Source organism: Somniosus microcephalus, chromosome 2 (genome assembly GCF_052327205.1).
Source record: "Somniosus microcephalus isolate GS21.2 chromosome 2, FLI_Smic_1.0, whole genome shotgun sequence".
Lineage (NCBI taxonomy): Eukaryota > Metazoa > Chordata > Chondrichthyes > Squaliformes > Somniosidae > Somniosus > Somniosus microcephalus.
This window is the reverse complement of record NC_140988.1, coordinates 298,639,136-298,664,467: the sequence shown is the minus strand read 5'-3', so window position 1 is coordinate 298,664,467 and position 25,332 is coordinate 298,639,136. Positions and strand designations below refer to the sequence as shown.

General features: G+C 43.5%; 1 protein-coding gene across 1 annotated transcript; it reads right to left on the bottom strand.

Moving 5' to 3' along the window:
• Positions 1–3,100: 3,100 nt before the first annotated feature.
• On the bottom strand, positions 3,101–24,423 carry LOC147123474 (calcium and integrin-binding family member 3-like). Its single transcript, XM_085966162.1, has 5 exons — positions 24,260–24,423; positions 20,849–20,960; positions 15,719–15,866; positions 3,834–4,029; positions 3,101–3,155 (listed from the first exon to the last, which is right to left on the bottom strand). Exons 1-5 carry the CDS (start codon positions 24,421–24,423, stop codon positions 3,101–3,103), a joined length of 675 nt encoding a protein of 224 aa, XP_085822288.1.
• Between the last annotated feature and the right edge of the window lie 909 nt (positions 24,424–25,332).

The following is a 25,332-nucleotide window of genomic DNA, read 5'->3' as shown; positions in this document are numbered from 1 at the left end:
GTTGACGGGTGATTTGATAGAGGTGTACAAGATTATGACGGGTTTGGATAGGCTAGACAGGGAAAGGCTGTTCCCACTAGTTGATGGTACAAGGGCATGGGGACACAGATTTATGGTTTTGGGCAAGAGATACAGGGGGGATGTAAGGAAAAACTTTATTATGCAGTGATTGTTGATGACCTGCAATTCGCTGCCGACGGAAGTGGTGGAAGCGGAGACACTCAATGTTTTCAAGGGGAGACTGGATAGGTACTTCAGGGAAATAAATTTGCAGGGCTACAGGGATAGAGTGGGGGAATGGGACTGACTGGATCGCTCTACAGAGAGATGGCATGGACTCGATAGGCCGAATGGCCTCCTTCTGTGCCGTTATGACTATGACTCTATTTTCCCTTTCTTTTATCAATTTCTTGGTCCTCCTTTGCTGAATTCTAAAATCGTCCCAATCCTTAGGCTTACTACGCTTTTTGGCAACATTATAAGCCTCTTCCTTTGATCTAATACTATCTTTAATTTCTCTTGTTAGCCACAGTTGGACCACTTTTCCTGTGGGGTTTCTGTGCCTTAAAGGAATGTATATTTGTTGTAAATTATGTATTAATTCTTTAAATTCTAGCCATTGCTTGTCTACCGTCATACCTCTTAATATTTGAGTGAATATGTGAGATTGTGTGTTTAAACTGCTTTTAAAATATTTCAGACCTGAGGAATAGTTACTTAGTTTTTATTTCAAAGTGCTACATTATGTTCTTCATTTGTTACTCATTCTGACTGAACTGCTATCTTTCAAACTGCCTTCAATTTATCAATGGTTCGTTGAGGATGTGGTGTTGAATTAGGACTAAAACATTGTTCAGATTTGACGTGCGCTCTAAGTGTAAATAGTATTCAAATTGCCGACAGATTAAACAATAACATGAACAAATGTTCATAGAATTGTAGATGAATTTTCTGTGCACCTAAGTAACGATATGTATCTTTCCCTCTCCCACGTTATAAATCAGCACATTACATGTTCTAATTTAGTGTGAGTCTTAGCTCAGGGGTAGTACTCTTGCCTTTGAGTCAGAGTTGAAAGGTTAAGTCCAATCCAGAGACTTGGGTCCAATCCAAGCTGACTCTGCAGTGCGGTGCTGAGGGAGCAAAGCTCCCTCTAATTTGTTTTTTGGGGCCATGCGTCCCCTTTAACAGGCTGCACAGCCCATTCAAAATTGCACATAGGTGCAGTTTTATTCATTTAAAAGCCGGCTGCGTGGGAGCTCCAGGGCGCTGCGTAGCTTAAAGGGAACATTGTGAGGGGGTACTGAATTGTCAGAGGTGCCATCTTTTTGTTAAGATGTTAAACTGGGGCTCTATCTGCCCTCTCTTCCCCCTCTTTCTCATCCACATGCTGCACCCACAACACCATCCAAAGACAGGTTTCACATGTATCTTGATGGCACTGAGCTATACTTCTCCACCACCTCTCTTGAGCTCTGTACACTGACATCTAGTCTTGCCAGAGCCACAATTTCCTCCTGTTAAACACTGGGAAGACTGAAGCCATTGTCATTGGCCACTGCTGCAAACTCCATAATCTTATCACCGATTCCATTCCCCTACCTGGCCACTGTCTCAGGTTAAACCAGGCTGTTTGCAATCTCAGCATCTTATTTGACCCCAACTTGAGCATCCAACCCCATATCCTCTCCATCACAAAGACCGCCTACTTCCACCTCCATAGTATTGTCTGCCTTCACCCCTGCCTCAGCCCACCGGCTGCCAAAACCCTCATCCATGCCATTGCCAATTCCAGACTCGACGATTCCAATGTTCTCCTGGGCATCCTCCCACCTTCCATAAACATCAGCTCATCCAAAGTTCAGCTGCCCACCCTATGGAAAAATGTGTTTACATTTCTTCATGGCCTCGCCCCGCCTATCTCTGTAACTTCCTCCCCACCCATAAACTCTGTATTCCTCCAACTCTGGCCTCTAACGCATCCCCCACTTCCTTCATCCACCATTGGCATCTGTGCATCAGCCGTTTCTGCCCCACGCTCTGAAACTGCCGCCCTAAATTTCTCCACACTCTTTTAGACCCTCCTTAAAACCCACCTCTTTGGCCTTTTCGTTATCACTCCTAAAATCTCCTCCTTTATTATTCACTTTGGTAGGAAGAATAGAAAAACAGAATATTTTTTAACTGGTGAGAAACTATTAAATGTTGGTGTTCAGAGGAATTTGGGTGTCCTTGTACACGAAACACAGAAAGTTAACATGCAGGTAGAGCAAGCAATTAGGAAGACAAATGGTATGTTGGCCTTTATTGCAAGGTGGTTGGAGTACATGAGTAAGGAGGTCTTGCTGCAATTGTACAGGGCTTTGGTGAGACCACACCTGGAGTACTGGGCACAGTTTTGGCCTCCGTACCTAAGGAAGGATATATAGAGGCGGTGCAACGAAGGTTCACGAGATTGATCCCTGGGATGAGAGGGTTGTCCATTGAGGAGAGATTGTGTAGATTGGGCCTATACTCTCTGGAGTTTAGAAGAATGAGAGGTGATCTCATTGAAACATATAAGGTTCTGAGAGGGTTTGCAGGGTAGATGCAGAGAGGCTGTTTCCCCTGGTTGGAAAGTCTAGAACTAGGGGGCATAGTCTCAGAATTAGGGGTCAGCCATTTAGGAATCTTTGGAATTCTCTACCTCAAAGTGCTGTGGATGCTCAGTCATTGAGTATATTCAAAGCTGAGGTCGATAGATTTTTGGACTCTAAGTGAATTATGGGATATGGGGATCGGGCCCGAAAGTGGGGTTGAGGTCAAAGATTAGCCATGATCTTACTGAATGGCAGAGCAGTTTTGAGGGGCCATGTGGCCTACTCCTGCTCCTATTTCTTATGTTTCTTGTGTACTATTGTGCTCCGTGAAACTAAAATGTACTACTGACCTCTCCTGAAATAACATTTGCAGTATTTATATTAACTTGCAGCTTGCACTCCGTCTTCAATTCCAGCATGCAATTTGGTGGAGATAGTTGAAGTTAAATTGCTCTTTAAATACAGCTTGGCTGTTTCACAGCCATACAGACCAGAAAGTTTTGATCCCCATCTGTGCTGAGTTACCGGACCTCACCCAAGGCAGCAGACAGAATGTCACAATTGGATGCAGCAGCTCTGTGCAAAAGAGGGGGAAAGTCCAGGATTCCCATTCAGGATCACTGTCCAGCAACCACAATTGGAAAGTGCACACACGTGAACGAGATTGAGCTTGGCTGTGATGCCTATCTTGGTTGACTAGCCTTCTTTATTTTTTAAAAAGCAATTTTCTCCCCTCCCCCTGTTTCCTGAAGCCATTAACTCCTTGCTGGGGTAATGATCCACAGGTACTCAGCACCTTCTGTTACCTCACCAAAATGGCCATTATTCATGCCTTGACAGTGAGTGGCAGTAGGATATTAAATTGTGGGAGTAACACAACCAAGCCCGATCTTGTCCTCGACTGATGTCCTTCAAAGTGCACTTTCTGCTGGTGTCACTGGATAGTGATTTAAGACTGATTTTTCCCCTCTCTATTGTAGCACCCCAACTGAAGCCCCTGCTGAGATCAGTTACCTCAGCATCAAATCTGTGAACTTTCCTCACGGTATGACTGAATTACTCACTGTGTCATTGGGACTATTGTTACTCTCCAGAAGAGCTCAGACACGAAGACTGGCCTCTTGAATTACTATATGGCCACAAACACCGCATGCTATGGAACTACATTCTGCATGATTCAGTATCTTCACAAAATGAGGAAAAATAAGAAATTATAATAGAAAAGAGAGCTGTTAAATGCTGCCTCGAAATTACCTCATAAAATCTGGGGCACGGGTGATCATGTACTCAAAGTCTGCTAAAGAAAGCTTCCCATCACCATCTAAGTCTCCTTCCTCCATGATTTTGTTGCATACCAGTTGAAGCTCTTCATCTGACAGTTCCTCGCCTGTAAGCTTACCAAGCATCACCTCCAGGTCTGATTGGCAAATGAAGTTATCATTGTTGAAGTCTGTGTAAAATAAGACACAGATACAGTGGCAATATGTATTTTTTTTATTATGGAGTTCTGCAGTAAGACCATAATTTGTTCCTTGCATTTTTTTTTATAATTTGAAAGTGATTTTTTTTTATTGAGAAACCAAGGTACAGGACTAAGGCTCATATAGCAGAACACCACCGAGGTAGAAACAAGCAGGAGAGAAGAGGAGGTGAATTAAACACTAGCTAGGCAAAGTAAACGTGGGTTTTAAAAGCCTGTGGATTGTAGAAGGAAGGAGAGTTTGAAGAAGGTTAAGAGTTACTCTATTTTGAGTTCCTGGAATCTTAACACATTGAAGATGCAGAGATGAGGAAGGACACCTGGAATGGCTATTTGAAGCTTAGGAGGAACAAAATTCATAGGAAAAGAGAAGGTAGTGGAGATACTGGATGAGATAAAAATTGATAAAGAGGAGGTACTAGAAAGGCTGTCTGAACTTAAAGTTGATAATTCACCAGGACCGGATGGAATGCATCTTAGGATGCTGAGGGAGGTTAAGGAGGAAATTGCGGAGGTACTGGTCATAATCTTCGAACCCTCCGTAGATACGGGGGTGGTGCCAGAGGACTGGAGAATTGCAAATGTTACACCCTTGTTCAAAAAAGGTTGCAAGGATAAACCCAGCAACTACAGGCCAGTCAGTTAACCTTGGTAGTGGGGAAGCTTTTGGAAACACTAATCAGGGACAGAGTTCACAGTCACTTGGACAAGCGTGGATTAATGAAGGAAAGCCAGCATGGGTTTGTTAAAGGCAAATCTTGTTTAACTAACTTGATTGAGTTTTTTGATGAGGTTGCAGAGAGGGTTGATGAGGGCAATGCGGTTGATGTGGTGTACATGGACTTCCAAAAGGCATTTGATAAAGTGCCACATAATAGGCTTGCCAACAAAGTTGAAGCCCATGGAATAAAAGGGACAGCGACAGCATGGATACAAAATTGGCTAAGTGACAGGAAACAGGGAGTAGTGGTGAACGGCTGTTTTTCAGACTGGAGGAAGGTATACAGTGGTGTTCCCCAGGGGTCGGTACTAGGACCACTGCTTTTCTTGATATATATTAATGAGTTGGATTTGGGTATACGGGGCACAATTTCAAAATTTGCGGTTGACACAAAACATGGAAGTATAGTGAACAGTGAGGAGGATAGGGATAGACTTCAAGAGGACATAGACAGGCTGGTGAAATGGGCGGACACGTGGCAGATGAAATTTAACACAGAAAAATGCAAAGTGATACATTTTGGTAGAAAGAATGAAGAGAGGAAATATAAACTAAAGGGTACAATCCTAAAGGGGCTGCATGAACAGAGAGACCTGGGGGTATATGTGCACAAATCATTGAAGGTGGCAGGGCAGGTTGAGAAAGCGGTTAAAAAAGCATACGGGATCCTGGGCTTCATAAATAGAAGCATAGAGTACAAAAGCAAGGAAGTTATGATGAGCCTTTATAAACACTGGTTTGGCCTCAACTGAAGTATTGTGTCCAATTCTGGGCACCGCACTTTAGGAAGGATGTGATGGCTTTCGAGAGGGTGCAGAAAAGATTTACGAGAACGATTCCAGGGATAAGAGACTTCAGTTATGTGGATAGACTGAAGAAGCTGGGGTTGTTCTCCTTAGAGCAGAGACGGTTGAGAGGAGGTTTGATGGAGGTGTTCAAAATCATGAGGGGTCTAGACAGAGTAGATAGAGAGAAGCTGTTCCCATTGGTGGGAGGGTCGTGAACCAGTGGACACAGATTTAAGGTGATTGGCAAAAGAACTAAAGGCGACATGAGGAAAACTTTTTGATGCAGTGAATGGTTAGGATCTGGAATGCACTGCCTGAAAGGGTGGTGGAGGCAGACTCAATCGTGGCTTTCAAAAGGGAATTGGATAAGTACCTGAAGGAAAATAATTTGCAGAGCTACAGGGAAAGGGCGCGGGAGTGGACTAGCTGATGTGCTCTTGCAGAGAGCCGGCACGGGCTCGACGGGCCGAATGGCCTCTTTCTGAGCCATAACCATTCTATGATTCTAAAAGTGAAACCTCTCAAGGAGAAATGGCCATAGTAGTAATGATAAAATAAAGAAGAATAGGAATGGCTGAGGCAGAAAGAAAAATTGGAGGTTAAAGGTGAGAGACATGGCAGATGAAATTTAATGCTGAGAAGTGATGCATTTTGGTAGGAAGAATGAGGAAAGACAACTTAAACTAAAGGGTACAATTTTAAAGGGGGTGCCGAAACAGAGAGACCTGAGGATGTAGGCACACAAATCTCTGAAGGTGACAGGACAAGTTGAGAAGGCTGTTGAAAACACATACGGTATCCTTGGCTTTATAAACAGTAGCATAGAGTACAAAAGCAAGGATGTTATGCTAAACCTTTATAAATCACTGGTTAGGTCCCAGTGGAATATTGTGTCCAATTCTGGGCACCGCACTTCAGGAAAGATGTCAAGACCTTAGGGAGGGTGCAGAGGAGATTTACTAAAATGGTACCAGGGATGAGGGACTGCAGTTATGTGGAGAGACTAGAGAAGCTGGTGGTGTTCTCCTAAGAGCAGAGAAGGTTAAGAGGAAATTTAATAGAGTTGTTCAAAATCATGAAGAGTTTTTATGGAGTAAATAAGAAGCTGCTATTCAATATTTGCTAGTTTTCTAGCTTGGTGTGTATGCAATGAGCTCTCAGTTGTGAAAGCAGCAGCAGGGGAGTACAATGGCATGGTTGTGTGACATCTGTGACCCGCTCAGCAACTATTATTGATTGATATATCTGCACAACAAAGCTGCTGATGGTCATATATTTGCTAGACAGTAGAATACTACTGGGAATTTTGGGAGGCGCATAAGAACTGTACAATCTGCTTTAAACTTATCAATCCTTTGAAATTTGGTATCACCTATCCACTATTTCTCATCTCTTTTAGTTTTTCAACTTTGCTGATGTCACACACTATAGACCTTAGATCCTTCACCTAGATTTCTCAAAAAAGCAAACCCCAAAGTGTGGTATACTGTTGGACTGTGCAAAGGCACAAGGAGCAAATGACTTTACAAAATCTATCGATCGCTGTCTTGAATATACTCAATGACTGAGCCTCCACAGCCCTCTGGGGTAGAGAATTCCAAAGATTCACCACCCTCTGAGTGAAGAAATTTCTCCTCATCTCAGTCCTAAATGGCCAACCACTTATTCTGAGACTGTGACCCCTGGTTCTAGACTCCCCAGCCAGGGGAAACGTCCTCCCTGCATCTACCCTGTCAAGCCCTGTAAGAATTTGGTATGTTTTAATGAGATTGCCTCTCATTCTTCTAAACTCTAGAGAATATATGCCGAGTGTACTCAATCTCTCCTCATAGGACAATCCCCCATCCCAGGAATCAGTCTGGTGAACCTTCGTTGCACTCCATCCATGGCAAGTATATCCTTCCTTAGGTAAGGAGACCAAAACTGTACACAATACTCCAGGTGTGGTCTCACCAGGGCCCTATATAATTGCCGTAAGACGTTTTTACTCTTATACTCAAATCCTCTTGTAATAAAGGCCAACATACTATTTGCTTTCCTATTTGCTTGCTGTACCTGCATGTTAACTTTCAGTGATTCATATACAAGGACACCCAGGATCCTCTGAACACCAACATTTCCCAATCTCTTTTCTATTTTTCCTACCAAAGTGGATAACTTCACATTTCTCCACATTATATTCCAATTACCATGTCCTTGCCCACTCACTTAGCCTGTCTATATCCCCTTGAAGCCTCTTTGCATCCTCCTCACGACTTGACATTCCCACCCAGCTTTGTATCATCAGCAAACTTGGATATATTACATTTGGTCCCCTCATCCAAATCATTGATGTAGATTGTGAATAGCTGAGTCCCAAGCACTGATCCTTGCTGTACCCCACTAGTTACAGCCTGCCAACCTGAAAATGACCCGTTTATTCCTACTCTCTGTTTTCTGTCCATTCACCAATCCTCAATCCATGCTAGTATATTACCCCCAATCCCATGCGCCCTAATTTTGTTTAATAACCTCTTGTGTGGCACCTAATCGAATGCCTTCTGAAAATCCAAATACACCACTTCCACTGGTTCCCCCTCATCTATTCTGCTAGTTACAACCTCAAAAAACTCTAACAGATTTATCAAACATGATTTCCCTTTCATAAATTAGTGGTGACTCTGCCCAATCCTATTATTATTTTCTAACTGCCCTGTTACCACGTCCTTAATAATAGATTCTAGCATTTTCCCTACTACTGATGTCAGGCTAACTGGTCTGTAGTTTCCAGTTTTCTCTCTCCCTCCTTTCTTAAATAGTGGGGTTACATTTGCTACCTTCCAATCCGCAGGAACCGTTCTAGAATCTATGGAATTTTGCAAGATGATACAGCGGGGAAATGAGACTGACTGGATTGCTCTACAGAGAACCGGCACGGACTCGATGGGCCGAATGGCCTCCTTCTGTGCCGTTATGTCTCTATGAAAACCATGCATCCACTATCTCTATAGCCACCTCTTTGAAAACCCTAGGATGTAGGCCATCAGATCCAGGGGATTTACCAGCTTTCAGTCCCATTAATTTCTCTCGTACTTTTTTTACTACAGGTAATACTAATTTCTTTCAGTTCCTCATTCTTGCTAGAACCTTGGTTCTCCACTATTTCCAGGAGGTATTTTGTGTCTTCTTCCATGAAGAAAGACACAAAGGGGGGAATTTTCCCAGCCTTTGGGAGGCAAGTATGGAGGCGGGACTGCCGGGAAAATGGCAGAAACTGGGAGCAGGTACCAAACCCGCTCCCAACTCGCCTCCATCTTCCCGGGAGGCGGGTCCCCAACTCGCACAGGGACCCGTCTCCTTGAGGCGGGAAGGGGATTATAGCCAATTAACTGCCTGTTAACAGGTAGTTAACAGACAGTTTTGAGGCTTATCCCCATTTTACCCCTGCAAGTGCGGACTTCTCGATGTTGGGAAACCCTGCCAGGGTCTGCGAGGTGAGCAGTGGGTCTGCGGGGGTGAGAGGGATCGAAAAGTCCGCTGTGGAGGTGAATGATGGGTTCAAGTGTGGAGAGCTAAGTATGAGAGGTGAGTGTAAAGTGTTAGAAAAAGTTTACTTACCTCTGCTTCTTCCTGCAGGCTTCAACCCTTGGGGATCCGAAGATTCCTCGTCTCAATGGCAGAGATGACAGAATGGCTTCTGCATTCTCAGATGCAGCAGCCATCTGATTTCTGCTGAGGAAATAGGTTTTGGTGAGCTTTCAGTGCAAGGGCTCACCATAGAACAGAGATTGTCAGTGCTTGACAGCTTCTCTAAGCTGTCAAACGCTGACAATTCATTTGTTAAAAACACTTTGACAGATGAAACGTCATACGCTGATGTCCTCTGTCACCGGCTTTCCCTTAATTGGCCTGCTAAGTCTGCAGGGCGGGCTTAACAAGGTCAATCAAGGGAAAATAGCGTAGGTTGGCCAGACATCGTTGGGAGCGGGACTTAAACCTGACAACCAGCAGTCCTGCCCCCAACGTGCCCCCATTGACAAAATCCAGCCCTTTAAGTATTTGTTTAATTTCTCTGCCATTTTCTTATTTCCCATTATAATTTCTCCTGTCTCAGCCTGTAAGGGACCCATATTTACTTTCGCTAATCTTTTCCTTTTTAGATACCTATAGAAGCCTTTACAGTCTGTTTTTATGTCACTCACTAGTTTACTCTCATATTCCATTTTCCCTTTCTTTATCAATTTCTTGGTCCTCCTTTGCTGAATTCTAAAACCCTCCCAATCCTTAGGCTTACTACTCTTTTTGGCAACATTATAGGTCTCTTCCTTTGATCGAATACTATCTTTAACTTCTCTTGTTAGCCACAGTTGGACCACTTTTCCTGTGGGGTTTTTGTGTCTTAAAGGAATCTATATTTGTTGTAAATTATGTATTCATTTTTTAAATGCTAGCCATTGCTTCTCTACTGTCATACCTTTTAATGTAGTTTTCCAATCTACCTTAGCCAACTCTCCCCTCATTCCTACATAGTTTGCTTTGTTTGGATTTAAGACCCTCATTTCGGATTTAACTAAATCACTTTCAAACTCCATATAAAATTCCACCATATTATGGTCACTCTTCCCTAAAGGCCCCTTTACTGCAAGGTTATTAAGTAACCCTTTCTCATTGCACAATACTAGATCTAAAATAGTCTGTTCCTTAGTTGGTTCCTCAACATACTGAATGAGAAAACTATCTTGCATACATTCCATGAATTCATCCTCCACACTATTACTGCAAATTTCGTTTGCCCAGTCTATATGTAGATTAAAGTCCCGCATGATTATTGTATTACCCATGTTACATACGCCTCTAATTTCCTGATTTATACTCTGAATTTCCTGACTTATTCAAATGCTTTCTATTGTTATGCTACCTGTTGTATCCGTGTGTTAATAGAGACACGGAATGCAGGAGTTGGTTTAACAGGTGTTTACTGAACAAAGTCTGGAGGTGAACTAAAAGATACAAGACGCTATACAGGCTTATATACCCGAGTGGTCACTACCGGTATTACAGTACACAGGGGCTCTTAAAGGTACATACACTACAATTCCTCCCCTTTTAGATAATTAGTACATAACATTTTAAGTAATCATTAATTAACATGTTTACAAGAACAATAATCTACACATTTGCTGCAGTTAATCAATTATAAGTCAGTCTCTCTGGAGGCTTCCTGCCTCGGTCCGGATAACGCCTCGGTGGTGTAGTAGTTTTCGGTGGTGTAGTAGGTTCTTTTGGCAAGGCCGATTCGGCTTGAATGCCAGTGTCGGGTTCATCTGGTTCCAGTATCACCGGATCGGAGGTAGATACTATGGGTATCTCTGCTTCATCATTAGGCGTATAGAGTTGTGGTGTAGGTTGTCCCTTTTCGGATGACTCTATGATCTGGTCAGCATGGCGCCTTATTATGCTTTCACCAATGTCCACGGTATACATCAGCGGTCCTAGTCGTGTGCTAATAGTTCCAGGCTGCCATTTCTCGGTACGGTAGTCCTGGGCCAAAACTTGTTGACCTATCTGGAAGGTTCTAGTTGGCCTTTCATTCATGCCTTGAAATTGCTGGTTCTCTACGTCCCTTCTGATGTTTGGCTTGGTCAAATCCAGCCGGCATCTTAGTCTTCTATTGAAAAACATCATGGCGGGAGTTTGCTTTGTAACCACGTGTTGCATTCCTGTACGCAAACAAGAAGTTATCTACCTTATGTTGTAGATTTATGTCTTCATTACCCATGGCCTTTATGGCCTTCTTGAAGGTCTGGACAAACTGTTCAGCTAATCCATTGGTGGCGGGATGGTATGGGGCGGACATGTAGCGCTTAACCCCATTGTTTTTTAAGAACTTCCTGAATTCTTCGGACACAAATTGCGGTCCATTATCAGAACAGATCTGTTCAGGCAGCCCATTCCTGGCAAATATGGTCCTTAATACGGTGATGGTTTTTTCCGTGGTGGTGGAGGACATCTTTATTACCTCCAGCCACTTGGAGTGTGCATCAACCGCGATTAAGAACATTGAGTCCATAAATGGACCCGCAAAGTCGATATGTACGCTTTGCCATGGAGATGAGGGCCACTCCCATGGATGTAGAGGGGCTTGTGGTGGGGCGTTTTGGACCTTCTGGCATCCTAGACAGCTTTTGGTCATTTCTTCGATGTCTCCATCGATACCTGGCCACCACACAAAAGCTCTGGCTAGGTTCTTCATTTTCACTCCACCCAGATGCCCCTCGTGAAGCTCCTTTAGCACTTTATCCTGGAGTTTGGGTGGAATCACCACTCTGGATCCACACATCAAGGTTCCTCGGCACACTGACAGCTGTTCTCTTCTTTGCGAGAATGCTGGCAACAGTGGTTTGCCATGTGCTGGCCATCCCTTCACCGTTAAATCGTAGACTCGTGAGAGAGTCGGGTCATTTCTCGTTTCCTTTTCAATGGTAGAATTTGTTACTGGTAGACATTCCACTATGGTTGAGTGGAACATCTCCACTGGGTCCACTGTAGGTGCCTCTTCTACCGTTGGCAACGGTAGGCGCGATAAACAGTCAGCATTCCCATGCTGTTTTGATCCTTTGTATTCTATGTCATATTGGTGTGCCCCTAGGAAAAGGAACCACCTCTGTAGCCTTTGCGCTGTCATAATGGGAACGCCCTTTTTAGGGTTGAATATGGAGACGAGGGGTTGATGGTCAGTCAACAAGGTAAATTTTTGTCCGTGTAGGCAATGGTTGAATTTCTTCACTCCCCACACCAGGCTGAGTGCTTCCCTGTCGATCTGGGCATAGTTACGCTCAGCTGAGTTCAATGAGCGTGACGCAAAAGCTATTGGCCGCTCCAAGCCATCAGGGAATCTATGAGATAATACCGCTCCTACGCCGTAAGGGGATGCATCGCACACCAGTCTGATTGGCAGTGATGGGTTGTAATGAGCCAACACTTCCTTGGACGTGATCAAGCCTTTGCATTTATGGAAGGCAAGTTTACAGTCTTCGCTCCATTTCCAAATTACTCCCGTTTGTAGCAGTGCGTTAAGAGGGTGCAGAACAGTTGACAAGTTCGGTAAAAATTTATGACAGTAATTTATCAATCCCAGGAACGACCTTAATTGTGAGACATTTTCAGGTGCTGGGGCTTTTGTGACTGCTTCAATTTTTTCAGGTGACTTATGCAACCCTTCTTCATTAATTATATGGCCACAATATGATATTTGTTTCTGGAAAAATTCGCACTTGGGGCGATTTGCTCGTAGGCCCCGTTCGCTCAGCCTCGTGAGCACCTGCTCCAAATTGGCAAGGTACTCGTTGTCGTTTTCTCCTGTTACAAGGATGTCGTCTAGGTAGCATTGAGTCCCCGGAATCCCTTGCAGGACTTGCTCCATAGCTCTTTGCCAGATAGCTGGAGCTGATGCTACTCCGAAAACCAGTCGATTGTACTGGTACAGGCCTTTGTGTGTGTTTATCGTGAGATACTTTTTAGAGGCCTCCTCAACCTCCATCTGTAGATATGCCTGTGCCAAGTCAATTTTGGTGAAACGTTTCCCTCCGGATAGTGAGGCGAAAATATCTTCTATCCTCGGAAGAGGATACTGTATTGTGTGAAGGACCGGGTTTACAGTCACCTTGAAGTCCCCACAGATGCGAATTTTTCTCTGTTCTTCAGATTTATCATTATTCAACGTTTTCTTCATGACCGGGACGATGGGTGTTGCCCACTCGCTCCAATCTACCTTGGATAACACGCCTGCTTTTTCCAAATTCTCCAGCTCTGCCTCGACTGCTGGACGAATTGCGTATGGCACCGGCCTTGTCTTAAAAAACTTGGGAATTGCCGCATCGTCCACTTTTATTGAGGCGGTGACGCCTTTCAAGGTTCCTAGTTCCTGTTGAAACACTTCTTTGGCATTAGCCAAGATGTCTTTTAATCGTTCAGGTATGACATCATCATCATTTTTTTTCTTACTGGTCACTGTCAGTGCCTGAATGGAGTGCCAGTCTAAACGTATCTTCCTGATCCATTCACGTCCCAACAACGGTGGACCACCATCTTGCAGAACGTATAAATACAACTTCTGTATTTCCTTGCCGTTGTATACAACAGGCACCCTTATTTTCCCTCTGGGGTATACTTTCTGCCCCGTATATGTCTTCAAGATAATGGATGTGTCTTTCAAAGGTATATGCGGAAATAGCCGCTCGTAATCCCGTCGACTTATGACGGTCAGAGCTGATCCTGTATCTAGCTCCATTTTAACTGGGGACCCCGCTATCGTGAGTGTAACCCAAATGGTCTGGTAATCTTCTTTGGCAATTACATTATGTAATTTGAGACAGCTTAGTCTCTTGTTTCCGGAGTTGCTATCGCTCTTCTGGTCTTCGGAGCTTCTGGCCGTCATCATTTGTACCTTTCTGTATTTTTCCTTATTGATTTTTTTTCTGTCAGTGGATTTTTTGTTTCCAGATCGGCATACACGTGCAATGTGTCCCATCTTTCCGCATTGCCTGTATGCTTTGTCCTTGAACCAGCAGTCCCTCTGGTCATGGGTGGATCTGCCGCAGCGATAACATCTCTCGAAACCCCGTGTCATTTCATGGGTGCCGAAGTCCTGTGGCTTTTGCTGTATCTCTGCAGCTCCTCTTGCTGCTGCTTCGTATGATACAGCCACACTGAAAGCCTTGTCCAGTGTCAAATCTTTCTCAGAAAGTAGCCTTTTCTGTGTTCTTTCACTTAGGAGACCGCAGACGAATTTGTCTCGTAGAGAATCTGCCAGTCCTGCCCCGAATTGGCAGTGCTTTGACAGCTTTCTTAATTCGGTGAGGTAATCAGCGTTACTTTCATCCTTGTGCTGATTCCTCCTGAAGAATTTGAATCGTTCCGCTATCAGCAGCGGTGTTGGGTTTAAGTGCTCCTGTAGGGTATCAACAATCTCCTTAAAATTCTTGTCCATCGGTTTGGCTGGAGTGATTAAGTTTCGTAACAGCCCGTATGTCCTTGCGCCCATCAGATTTAGAAGTACCGATGCCTTTTTATCATCCTCTACTTCATTCGCTGTGCAATATACCTCCACTCTTTCCACGTATGTGGTCCAATCCTCTATATCAGTATCAAAAGCAGTAATATTGCCAGTCTTAGGCATCCTGAAAATCATAAATGGCGCCTCCCGCGCTTTCCTTTCTTCCCTGCCGAGAAAAAAATGGCGTCTCCCGCGCTTTCCCGCCGCTGCTGCTGCTGACAATGTTGTTCTCCGCGGTTTTTATTTACACAGATATTTTTAATAGTTGGAGACTCGTTCCCGCCGGACTCTCTGGGACTTTTCCCTCCCTCTGCTTGGTCCGAACGCCGACCTGCTTTGCAGCGCCGGCCGTCTCCCGAGTGCTCCACCCTCCGTCTCTGTTTGCCTCCGCCTTCTGACTCGCTGCTCGGCCCCGCTGCAGAGCCACCCGGTCGAGCCCCAGCCCGCCGCCCAGGAAGGATTAGTGCATTACCTGCAACCAGCCCGGCTAGCTGGTGAAACCACAGTTTTTTGTTTTTTTTCTTTTTTTTTCTTCGACCTTCGTCTGAGGAACCGATCTTCTTGAGGTGTTGCCGAATTGCAGGTAAGTCCGTTTCCAATTCGTCGCCACTGTTGTATCCGTGTGTTAATGGAGGCACGGAATGCAGGAGTTGGTTTAACAGGTGTTTACTGAACAAAGTCTGGAGGTGAACTAAAAGATACAAGATGCTATACAGGCTTATATACCCGAGTGGTCACTACCGGTATTACAGTACACAGGGGCTCTTAAAGGTACATACACTACACTACCTAATATATGAAAAGTGTAGAAAAGGGAGTATGGACCAGTCATTTTTGAAACACTGCACTCCAATTTGTTCTCAAAGTGTGCTGGTGGACCATTAATTTTCAACGGCACATGATCCTCTAGCAGTCGAAACCTTTCTTTTGATAATGCATAGGCTCGCTTCCATTCCTCATGCACTCCCATAATTTGATTTTGATACCAGATAGCCGACAATAGACTGGTCAATGAACATAGCTTTCAATTAATAGGAAAGATCAATACTTAATTTTATTTGCAAAAGATTTCTATCCATTTTGTTGTCACAATTCATTCACCACTTGAACACTTACCATAAATTTTAAATGCATAATATGCCTTTAAATGGTTAGGTGCCAGATCACTTAAGATAGAGAACATATTTAGAAAGTCATTAAATGTCATGTTCTCCTGCTCATCCTCAGAAAATACTTGAAGAATCTTTTGGTGAAAGGGATTTTCCTGGAAAAACAAAAAAAAGTTAACATCCCAAATGTTCAAGCATAAGTACAAATATACCAAGGATAAATGCATGTCCTGAACGTATGTGCAATGGTGATTTTCTTGTTGTCTGTGGATATCAGACAAGGACAGAACCAGCCTTGGCTATGATCACCCTCTTCCTCTCACTGTTCAAATAGCCTGGTGACACTCATTGTTTAGTTTCACGCATAAAAATGGCCACTTGATTAATTTACCGGAAGACAGCCAGTTCCCAGGGGCCATAGTCCAGCATCAGTTGCTATCTTCAGAAGAAGAGGAAATAGTCTCTGTAATGATCAATAACATGTCATTCTACAGTGGACACTAGGTGGAGCCGTAGAGCTGTGTAGAGCTGTATATAGCTGTATGTATATAAGACTACACTACCCAGCTGTACGTATATTAAGACTACATTACCCATGAGGCATTAGGCTACCCACAAGGCAGCAGTCAAGGTGGATGCCTCTACAGATAATGTACCTAGTCCACATGTGCTCAATAAAAGTGTCTAGCAAAAGCTAGCTGTGTTCATAATAAGAATGTCTATTTATTAATGAACATAAGATGGTACCAGGATGGTGAAGATCTGCTGAAAATTGTGAAAAGCGACATGGAGAATTTGAAGCCACTAGAGCGTTTGAAACTCACAGGAAATATCGACTACAATTGGCAGACTCTTAAACAACAATTCGACCTCTACATTGCAGCCATCGGATTCGGTACAAAGCCAGACGCAAGGAAGATAGCATTGCTGCTTACAGTTGCAGGCCCACAGGCGATAGAGGTATTTAATACATTTGTATTTAATCCAGAGGAGAACAGAGAAAAATTAGAAGATGTGCTAAAAAAATTTGATGCACATTGCTCTCCCAAAAAGAATGAGACCTATGAAAGATACATCTTCTGTTCTCGGACACAGCAGCAAAATGAGACTTTTGATAGCTTTATAACTGATCTGAAACTGAAAGCACAGACATGTAATTTCTCTGAGCTCAAAGCATCCATGATTCGTGACCAGATTGTGTTTGGTATTCATGATAAAAAAGTCAGGGAACGTCTGTTAAGAGAAACCGAACTAAATTTGGAAACTGCGGTGAAAATATGCCAAGCCAGCGAGCTAGCTCGAAAGCACGCGAAGACATTCAGTGAAATCAATAATGATGCGATTGTAATGAGTGATAATGCTGCTGTTGGTGCTGTGTCCTACAAGGGGAAGAAACGTGGGCAGAACAGAAATGAAAAGCAATCGGAGGATGACATTTTTAATTGTAAACGTTGTGGTTACAAACACCAGTTAAGACAATGCCCAGCATTTGGAAAAATGTGCACAAAGTGTAATGGAAAGAATCACTTTGCCAAACAATGCTTTTCAAAAGTACAAACTAAGAAAGGGCAACGAGGTAATGTAATTGAGGACACTGATTTAAGTGAGACATTTTTTGTACGAATGGTGTCATGTGACAATATCAAAAAGGACACAGTAAATGTGCAGCCCTCAGAAATGGACAATGCTGAACATAAAGTTAATGCAGTAAAAGAGGACAAATGGATGATCCCACTGCAGGTAAAAGAAGCATTAGTTACCTTGAAACTAGACACTGGGGCAAAAGCAAACTTAATCAGTGTGAGTGACATTAACAATATGAAAGAAAAGCCCAAACTACAGAAAAAGCCAGTACTACTGAAGGACTATAATGGAGAGAAAATAGATAGCTAAGGTGTATGCAGACTCAAAGTGACAGTCAAAGACAAAGTGCATCATCTCATGTTTTCTGCTGTGGCTGAAAGACTTGATTCTCTACTGGGTGACAAAGCTTGTGAGCACTTAGAACTGGTCAAGAGAGTCTACCGTATAAACTGTGCCATAAGCAGACCAGATGACTCAGTGGATTCTGTAGTGAATAATTTCCAGGATGTGTTCAAAGGATTTGGAGTTCTACCATTCACTTACAAGATCCAGCTAAAGGAGGATGCTCAGCCAGTGGTACATGCTCCACGAAGAGTTCCAGCACTCCTGCGTGACCGGCTCAAGAATGAACTGGACAGAATGACCACACTAGGAGTCATCAGGAAAGTCGAAGAGCCAACAGACTGGGTTAATTCCATGGTATGTGTAAAGAAAAAGAACAATGATCTAAGAATATGCATGGATCCAAAGGACTTAAATGCAAACATAAAATGTTGAACACTACCAGATTCCCAAGCGAGAAGAAATCACCAGTGAAATGTCAGGTGCCAGATACTTTACAAAGCTCGATGCCTCACAAGGATTTTGGCAACTAAAACTGGATGAAGAGAGCACCAAATACTGTACCTTCAACACACCATTTGGCAGGTATTGTTTCCTCAGAATGCCTTTTGGGATAATATCTGCATCTGAAATCTTTCATAGAGCGATGGAACACATAATTGAAGGTCTGGAAGGAGTTCGGGTCTATGTTGATGACATCATCATCTGGGGCTCCACACTGAAAGAACACAATGAGAGACTGACTAAAGTGCTACAGAGCAGACACCGGAATGGACTGAAGCTCAACAAAGCCAAGTATCAGTTTGGCGTCCAGGAAGTCACTTTCCTAGGAGATAATCTATCTGGTAAAGGAATAGAGCCAGATATGGAAAAAGTAAACGCCATACTCAAAATGCCCCGACCCACTGACAAAAAAGGAGTGCTACACATCATGGGGATGATAAACTTCATTGGAAAGTTCATTCCTAACTTGTCAGCCAAGACAGCCTGTCTGCGAGACCTGCTGCATAAAACAAATGAGTTTGCATGGACAGAAAGACATGAACAAGAGTGGATAAACCTCAAAACAGTGCTGACAACCACACCTGTACTCACCTTCTTTGACCCAACAAAAAGAATCAAAGTGTCACCGGATGCATCAAAAGATGGCCTAGGTGCGGTCTTGCTACAAGCAGAGGGTGAAGATTTGAAGCCTGTTGCCTATGCCTCCAGGTCTATGACTAATACTGAGCGTCGATACGCCCAGATTGAAAAGGAATGTCTAGGCTTGGTAGTTGGACTAGAAAAGTTTCATGGCTACATATATGGACTTCCCACCTTCACAGTTGAGACAGACCACAGCCCACTGGTTGCCATCATAAAAAAAAACCTGAATGAGATGTCTCCAAGGATTCAACGGCTCATGATGAAGCTGCAAAGATATGACTTTGAACTGATCTACACACCAGGCAAATACATAGTGTTAGCAGATGCACTATCCCGAGCACCCACAATGAGTCATGTGAGCTCTACTGAAGAAGACGTGGATGTTCATGTGAGTATGGTCACTGCTGCGCTGCCCGTGTCAGACACAAAATCAAAGCAAATAGCAGAAGAAACAGTAAAAGATACAGTATTACAAACAGTAATAGAGAACATTCATCATGGTTGGCCAAAAGGTTCCTGTCCAAAATATTTTCACATAAGGTCAGAATTGAGTGTCGCAAGTGGACTATTACTAAAACAGAACGGAATAGTCATTCCAAAGGCTCTACGTCAAGACATGCTCAAAAGGATTCATGAGGGACACCTCGGAATTGAAAAATGCGAAAGGAGGGCAAGAGACACTGTTTATTGGCCTGGCATAAATAAGGACATTGAAAACATGATAGGCAAATGTGAGACATGTCAGAAACACCAAGAACAGCAAAGGGAGGAGCTGAGACAGAGACTTCAGCTGTTAAAGCTGAAACAGAAATCATACTATGACAAGTCATCCAAAACTCTAAAACCATTGACAAGGGATGATGTTGTCAGGATTGAGGATCTAGATGCATGGAACAGGAAAGTTACAGTTCTTGAGGAAGTAGGACCAAGGTCATACACTGTTAGAACTGAGGAAGGACAGATTCTCAGGAGGAACCGCCGTTCCCTCCTAAAAACACAAGAGACTATTCAAGAGCAGATTGATGACAATGCCGCAACTGCATCTTGTCATTCACCGCCAGAACAATCTCATGAAGACACATCAGACTTACCCGTGTTGAGAAGATCCACACGTGAAGTAAAAAAGCCTTATAGACTTAATCTTTGAGTACAATGTAAAGCTTTGAAAATGTGTTGACTGTTTTGAAAATGTTTATGTTTATAGAGCACTAACAAAAGTGTTACTGATATTATCTTTATTGTTTTCTTGAAAGTTGATTGATATTGATTTTGTTAAACCTCAAAGAAAGGGGGATGTAATGATCAATAACATGTCATTCTATAGTGGACACTAGGTGGAGCCGTAGAGCTGTGTAGAGCTGTATATAACTCTATGTATATAAGACTACACTACCCAGCTGTATGTATATTAAGACTACATTACCCATGAGGCACTAGGCTACCCACAAGGCAGCAGTCAAGATGGATGCCTCTACAGATAATGTACCTAGTCCACATGTGCTCAATAAAAGTGTCTAGCAAAAGCTAGCTGTGTTCATAATAAGTATGTCTATTTATTAATGAACGTAAGAGTCTCCTTAAAAAAATTATAGCAATGATCCTCCTGGGCCACAAGGATCCTTACGAAAATATGCAAACCGAAAAACATTTGCCTGGGCCTCTTCTGGCCCGATGCTGATTTCCACCAGTTTTTGCTGCCAGGTTTGGCCCCCGGCCCTCCTAATCCTCGAGTTAAAATCACGACGTGGTGCTGTGATGTCATCGAACTGGAAATTTCCCATTTTAATTAGGTCTCCACCTGCATGGGGTGGCAGCCGCCACCTTACCAGAAACCCAGTAGTGAAAATGGTGTAGGGCGGTAACGCGTCAGTAACGCAGCACAAACCCATGCACAACATTTTAACTACTTGCCCGCCCCATTCGTGTTAGGTGGGAGGGATTAAAAATTGGAACAATCATATTATTGTGAGACAATCTCAACAAGTGCCAGGACTAGGTGTCAAATGTCTCAACCAGGAGAGATGAAGGCATATGTCATTTTTACCATCTAATCTCCCACTGGTACCTTCAGCTCTGGCATCTCGCTGATGAGTTGCAGAGGTAGTTTAATATCTGCACTATCACTGAAGTGACGTGGGACAATCTCTGGTGCCAATGCGTGGTATCTGTGATACAACCTGAAAGAGAACAGAGGTACAGTAATCAGTGGCAAAACTAAATGGATTAATTTTCCCTATGCTAATATGTTATAATTAATGAGAAATGAAGAGGTTAGGACTGAAGCGTGCCAGTTTATTTTGCTGAATTGAGAGGGGAAAATACACAATTAGGTCAATAGCAAAATTTTACAACAGAATTTTTAAAATAAAGAGTGGAAATAATTGTGATGCGGAGGCATATCGTGCTGATGTAGTAATGAGCATCTAAGATTCATTGACCATAATATCATTAGCACTGACATGTTCATTAGCATGTGAAAACGTGCAGTGACACAAAAATATTGGATTCAGTACTATAAACCTCAAAGAATGCAAAATATGTTTAAAAAAAGGTTAATTGGAACACAATAATGATTGGGACATCTGCCGTAGGAATATGGGAAGTGAGACTACAATCAAAATTCATTCCAGCCAACTCAGGACAGTTTCTTTTATAAATGCAGAAAGTACAGAACACCACCAAAGTTGGAAAAAATAAAAGAGAAAACAAGATAAATTAGGAAGTTGTGATTAGGTGATGCCAAGCTTAGGTTTAAAAGCCAGAAGATTATAGGAGGAAGGAAAGAATAAATGAGGTAATGAGTTCCACAGGTTTCAGACCCTGCAAAACAATAAGATCTTTTCGGAGACTATATAATATGTATTGATTTCAACACAATGGGGATGTCGAAAAGTGGCAGAGCTTATAGGACAGTGTATTTGTAACTTAGAGTTTAAATATTATAGTAGAAAACTGAAATCGAGAACAGAGAATTGGCATTTACTGTCTCTTTACATCTGTCTTTAGCCAGGAAGAGGAAGGAAAGTACTTAAGTCAGCAGGCACAACAAAGAAGGGGCTAGATTATAGGCAAGTAACAGAAGGTATTGTAAAAAGGTTGGTTGTTCTTAAAATTAACAAAGTACCTCATCCAGATCATTTACACCCACTAGTCTTAAAGGATTAAAATTAGTGAAGTTTAACTGATTGTTTGTAAATTTGCTAAATTAGGAAGCAATGTCTAAGGATTAGAAATTGGCTAACGTAACACGTTACTTTAAAAAAAGGTTAAGAGATATACCTGAAAACACAAGACCAGCAAGTTCATATAGGACAAATCTTGGAAATAATCTTGATAGATCTACTGGGTAAACACTTGGAAAAGTGCAACTTACTGATGCTTACAAGTTAAGTAAGGGCAGAACGTGGTTGGATGTTAGGCCAAGCATCTAAATGCTGGCCTTGCTAGTGACACACTTATCCCGAGAATGAATTAAAACCAAATCAAATGCTGTCTTGATGTCAAGTGATGTTAGTCTCACCACTCATCATGCATTCAGCTCTTGTGTCCATGTCTGGATCAAGGCTGTGACGAGGTCTAGAGGCAAGTGGTTTTGTCATAACCCACAATAAATGTCAGTAGATATCACTGGATGGCACAATTGATGACTCTTTCTATCATATAAGTTGATTTTGGGCAGTGTAAGGCATCTCCAGCATGTAAGGGGAAGCTTACGAAAGCTGGTGACACCACTGAACCTCAGATGATATCTATGGCAGACCCAAATTCCTGACAGCCACATTTGGAGATGAATGTTGTGCATTGGAAATATAAGGCACTTAGGGGGAAGAATTAGGTTGATTTGCGCCTCTCGTTAGTGCCGCTGATTCCCTAGCGCCCGGGCGCGGCACCGCTAATGCCTCCCACGAAGTTCAGCGGGAGGTTAGTGGTGGCGGTAGCCAGTAGCGCCCTGCGGCGCTGTGTAGCTGGCGATGACATCATCACCGTGTGCAGCGCCCTGGCCACAAACTTGGGTTGCGCCCCCTGACCTATCACCGGATGATATGTCCGACAGGGTCAGGGTGGCATTTTTGCAGCTGCGGCGGCGGTAGTACATTTTGGTAGGAAGAATAGGGAGGTCACTTATCACTTGGAGGGTGCGAGTCTAGGTGGGGTAGAGGGACAAAGGGATTTAGGAGTGCAAATACACAAATCACTAAAAGTTGTGACACAGGTTAGCTAGGCCATAAAAAAAGCAAACCAAGCACTAGGGTTTATTTCTAGAGGGATAGAATTGAAAAGTAGGGAAGTTATGCTAAACCTGTATCGAACCTTGGTTAGACCACACTTAAGAGTACTGCATACAGCTCTGGTCGCCATATTATAAAAAGGATATAGAGGCACTGGAGAGGGTGCAGAGAAGATTTACAATGATAATACCAGAAATGCGAGGGTATACATATCAGGAAAGGATGAACAGGCTGGGTCTCTTTTCTCTTGAAAAAAGACTGAGGGGTGACCTAATAGAGGTCTTTAAAATTCTGAAAAATTTTGATAGAGTGGATAGAGACAGATTGTTTCCACTTGTGGGGAAGAGCATAACTAGAGGCCATCAATATAAGATTGACACCAAGAAATCGAATAGCGAATTTTGAAAAAATTTCGTTACCCAAAGAGTGGTGAGAATGTGGAACTCGCTACCACAGGGAGTGGTTGAAGCGAAAAGTATAGACACATTTAAGGGGAGGCTGGACAAGCACATGAGGGAGAAGGGAATAGAGGGTTAAGCTGATAGATTTAGATGAGGAAAGACGGGAGGAGGCTCGTGTGGAGCATAAACGCCGGCACAGACTGGTTGAGCCAAATGGCCTGTTTCTGTGCCGTATATCCTATGTAATCCTATGTACGTAAAGGGCAGGTGTCGGGCGGCCATTTTATTTTTTGGCCAACTGCCAGCGCCTGCCCCCTTCCCCTTTTTTCCTTGGGGTGCCAGCCGCGATCGCTCAGCCTGGCACTTCTCTTGAGTGCCGGACTGTTTTCACGGCACCCCACTCCCCGGTGGTCTAGCAGGGCCCCGGTGCACACAGTGCTAGGCCCCTCCCCTTTAATCGGGAGTGGAGGCCTGCAATGATGCAGCGCTACGTGCTGACACGTTTGGCGCTGTTGCACGTAACGCCGTGATATTCAGTTGTTGCTTCCAGTAGCGCTCCACCTCCTGCTTGGGGCGCTACAACTGAATTTCAGGCGGAGGGGCGCTAATTTTAGTGCCCTAGCGACGTTAGCGCCCCAAAAGGGGCGACACCGAATGTTTCCCCCTTAAGTAATATTTGGTCTATTCAACCTTGATGACACTTGCTGACTGAGCTGGTCTTTGCCCAGGCAAGTCTTCAAACTGTTGGTGGGAAATATCTTCTTCCATAAGCTACTGTTGTCTTCCTTCTCCTATCTGCTCCATTGCTATGTTCCATTGTAAAATCCTGCAGAGACTTCAGGATACCCTAATCCTTGAGACCTTGAGCTGTACTGTCGCACCCCCTCGCCATCTGTCCAGACACCTGAATCGGTGAGGATGTTGATGTGCTTTACTAGGTGCCTAATGTGCATTGTATTTTCCCTCTCCTCGAGTCTTGCCCTTCGTTTTTCAGTGGTGTCACCATCCATGGATGCAGTGCTTGATCCCCAGCAACCATCTCTGCAGTCTTTGTCCTCTTTCAATAATACTGGCACTGTGAGTTACTGTAGGATGAAGAAATAACAGGAGTTCCCTGGGTAACAACTGCAATGGGCTGTGGGTGGAGTCCACTGGCAGCTGTCTGATCAAGTAAACTGCTCTGTCCTGGATGACGTTGAGCTTCTTGAGTATTGTTGCAGCTGCCTTCATCCAGACAAGTGGTGAGAATTCCATCACGCTCCTGACTTGAACCTTGTTGATGGTAGATAGACTTTGAGGAGTAATAAGATAAGCCTCTGCCCTGTTCTTGTAACCAGATTATTGATATCACTGGTCCAGTTAATCTGCTGGTCAATGGTGATCCCCAAAATGTTGATGGTGGGTTACTTGGCAATGGTAGTACTATTGAAGGTCAGGGGGAGGATGCTGGGTTATTTCTTGATGGAGATGGTAATTCCCTCAGACTTGGTTGCACATGTTACCTGCCACTGGTCAGTTCAAATTATGTGAATAATTTGGTTCCCGTTGTCACAGACCAGCTGCATGGTACAAGTGATGGAGGGGTAACCCTTTCTGTTCATGAATGGAGTAGCATTGGGGATAGGGCAGGTTGGCTACATGAATACAGACAGTAATGTCTTGCACTCTGGGGAATCTTGCCCCATGGTGGAAGTGTAAAGCTCCTTCCTGCTGTTGGCTGCTTTACAAAGAGAAACTGATGAATTAATTGACTATAGCAACAATCTAATTGAGATGTTTAAGATGATTAAAGGAGTTGATTGGGTAGATAGAGAGAAACTATTTCCTCTGGTGGTGGAGTCCAGAGCAAGATAGCATAACCTTAAAATTAGAGCTAGGTCGTTCAGGGGTGATGTCAGGAAGGGCAATGGAAATCTGGA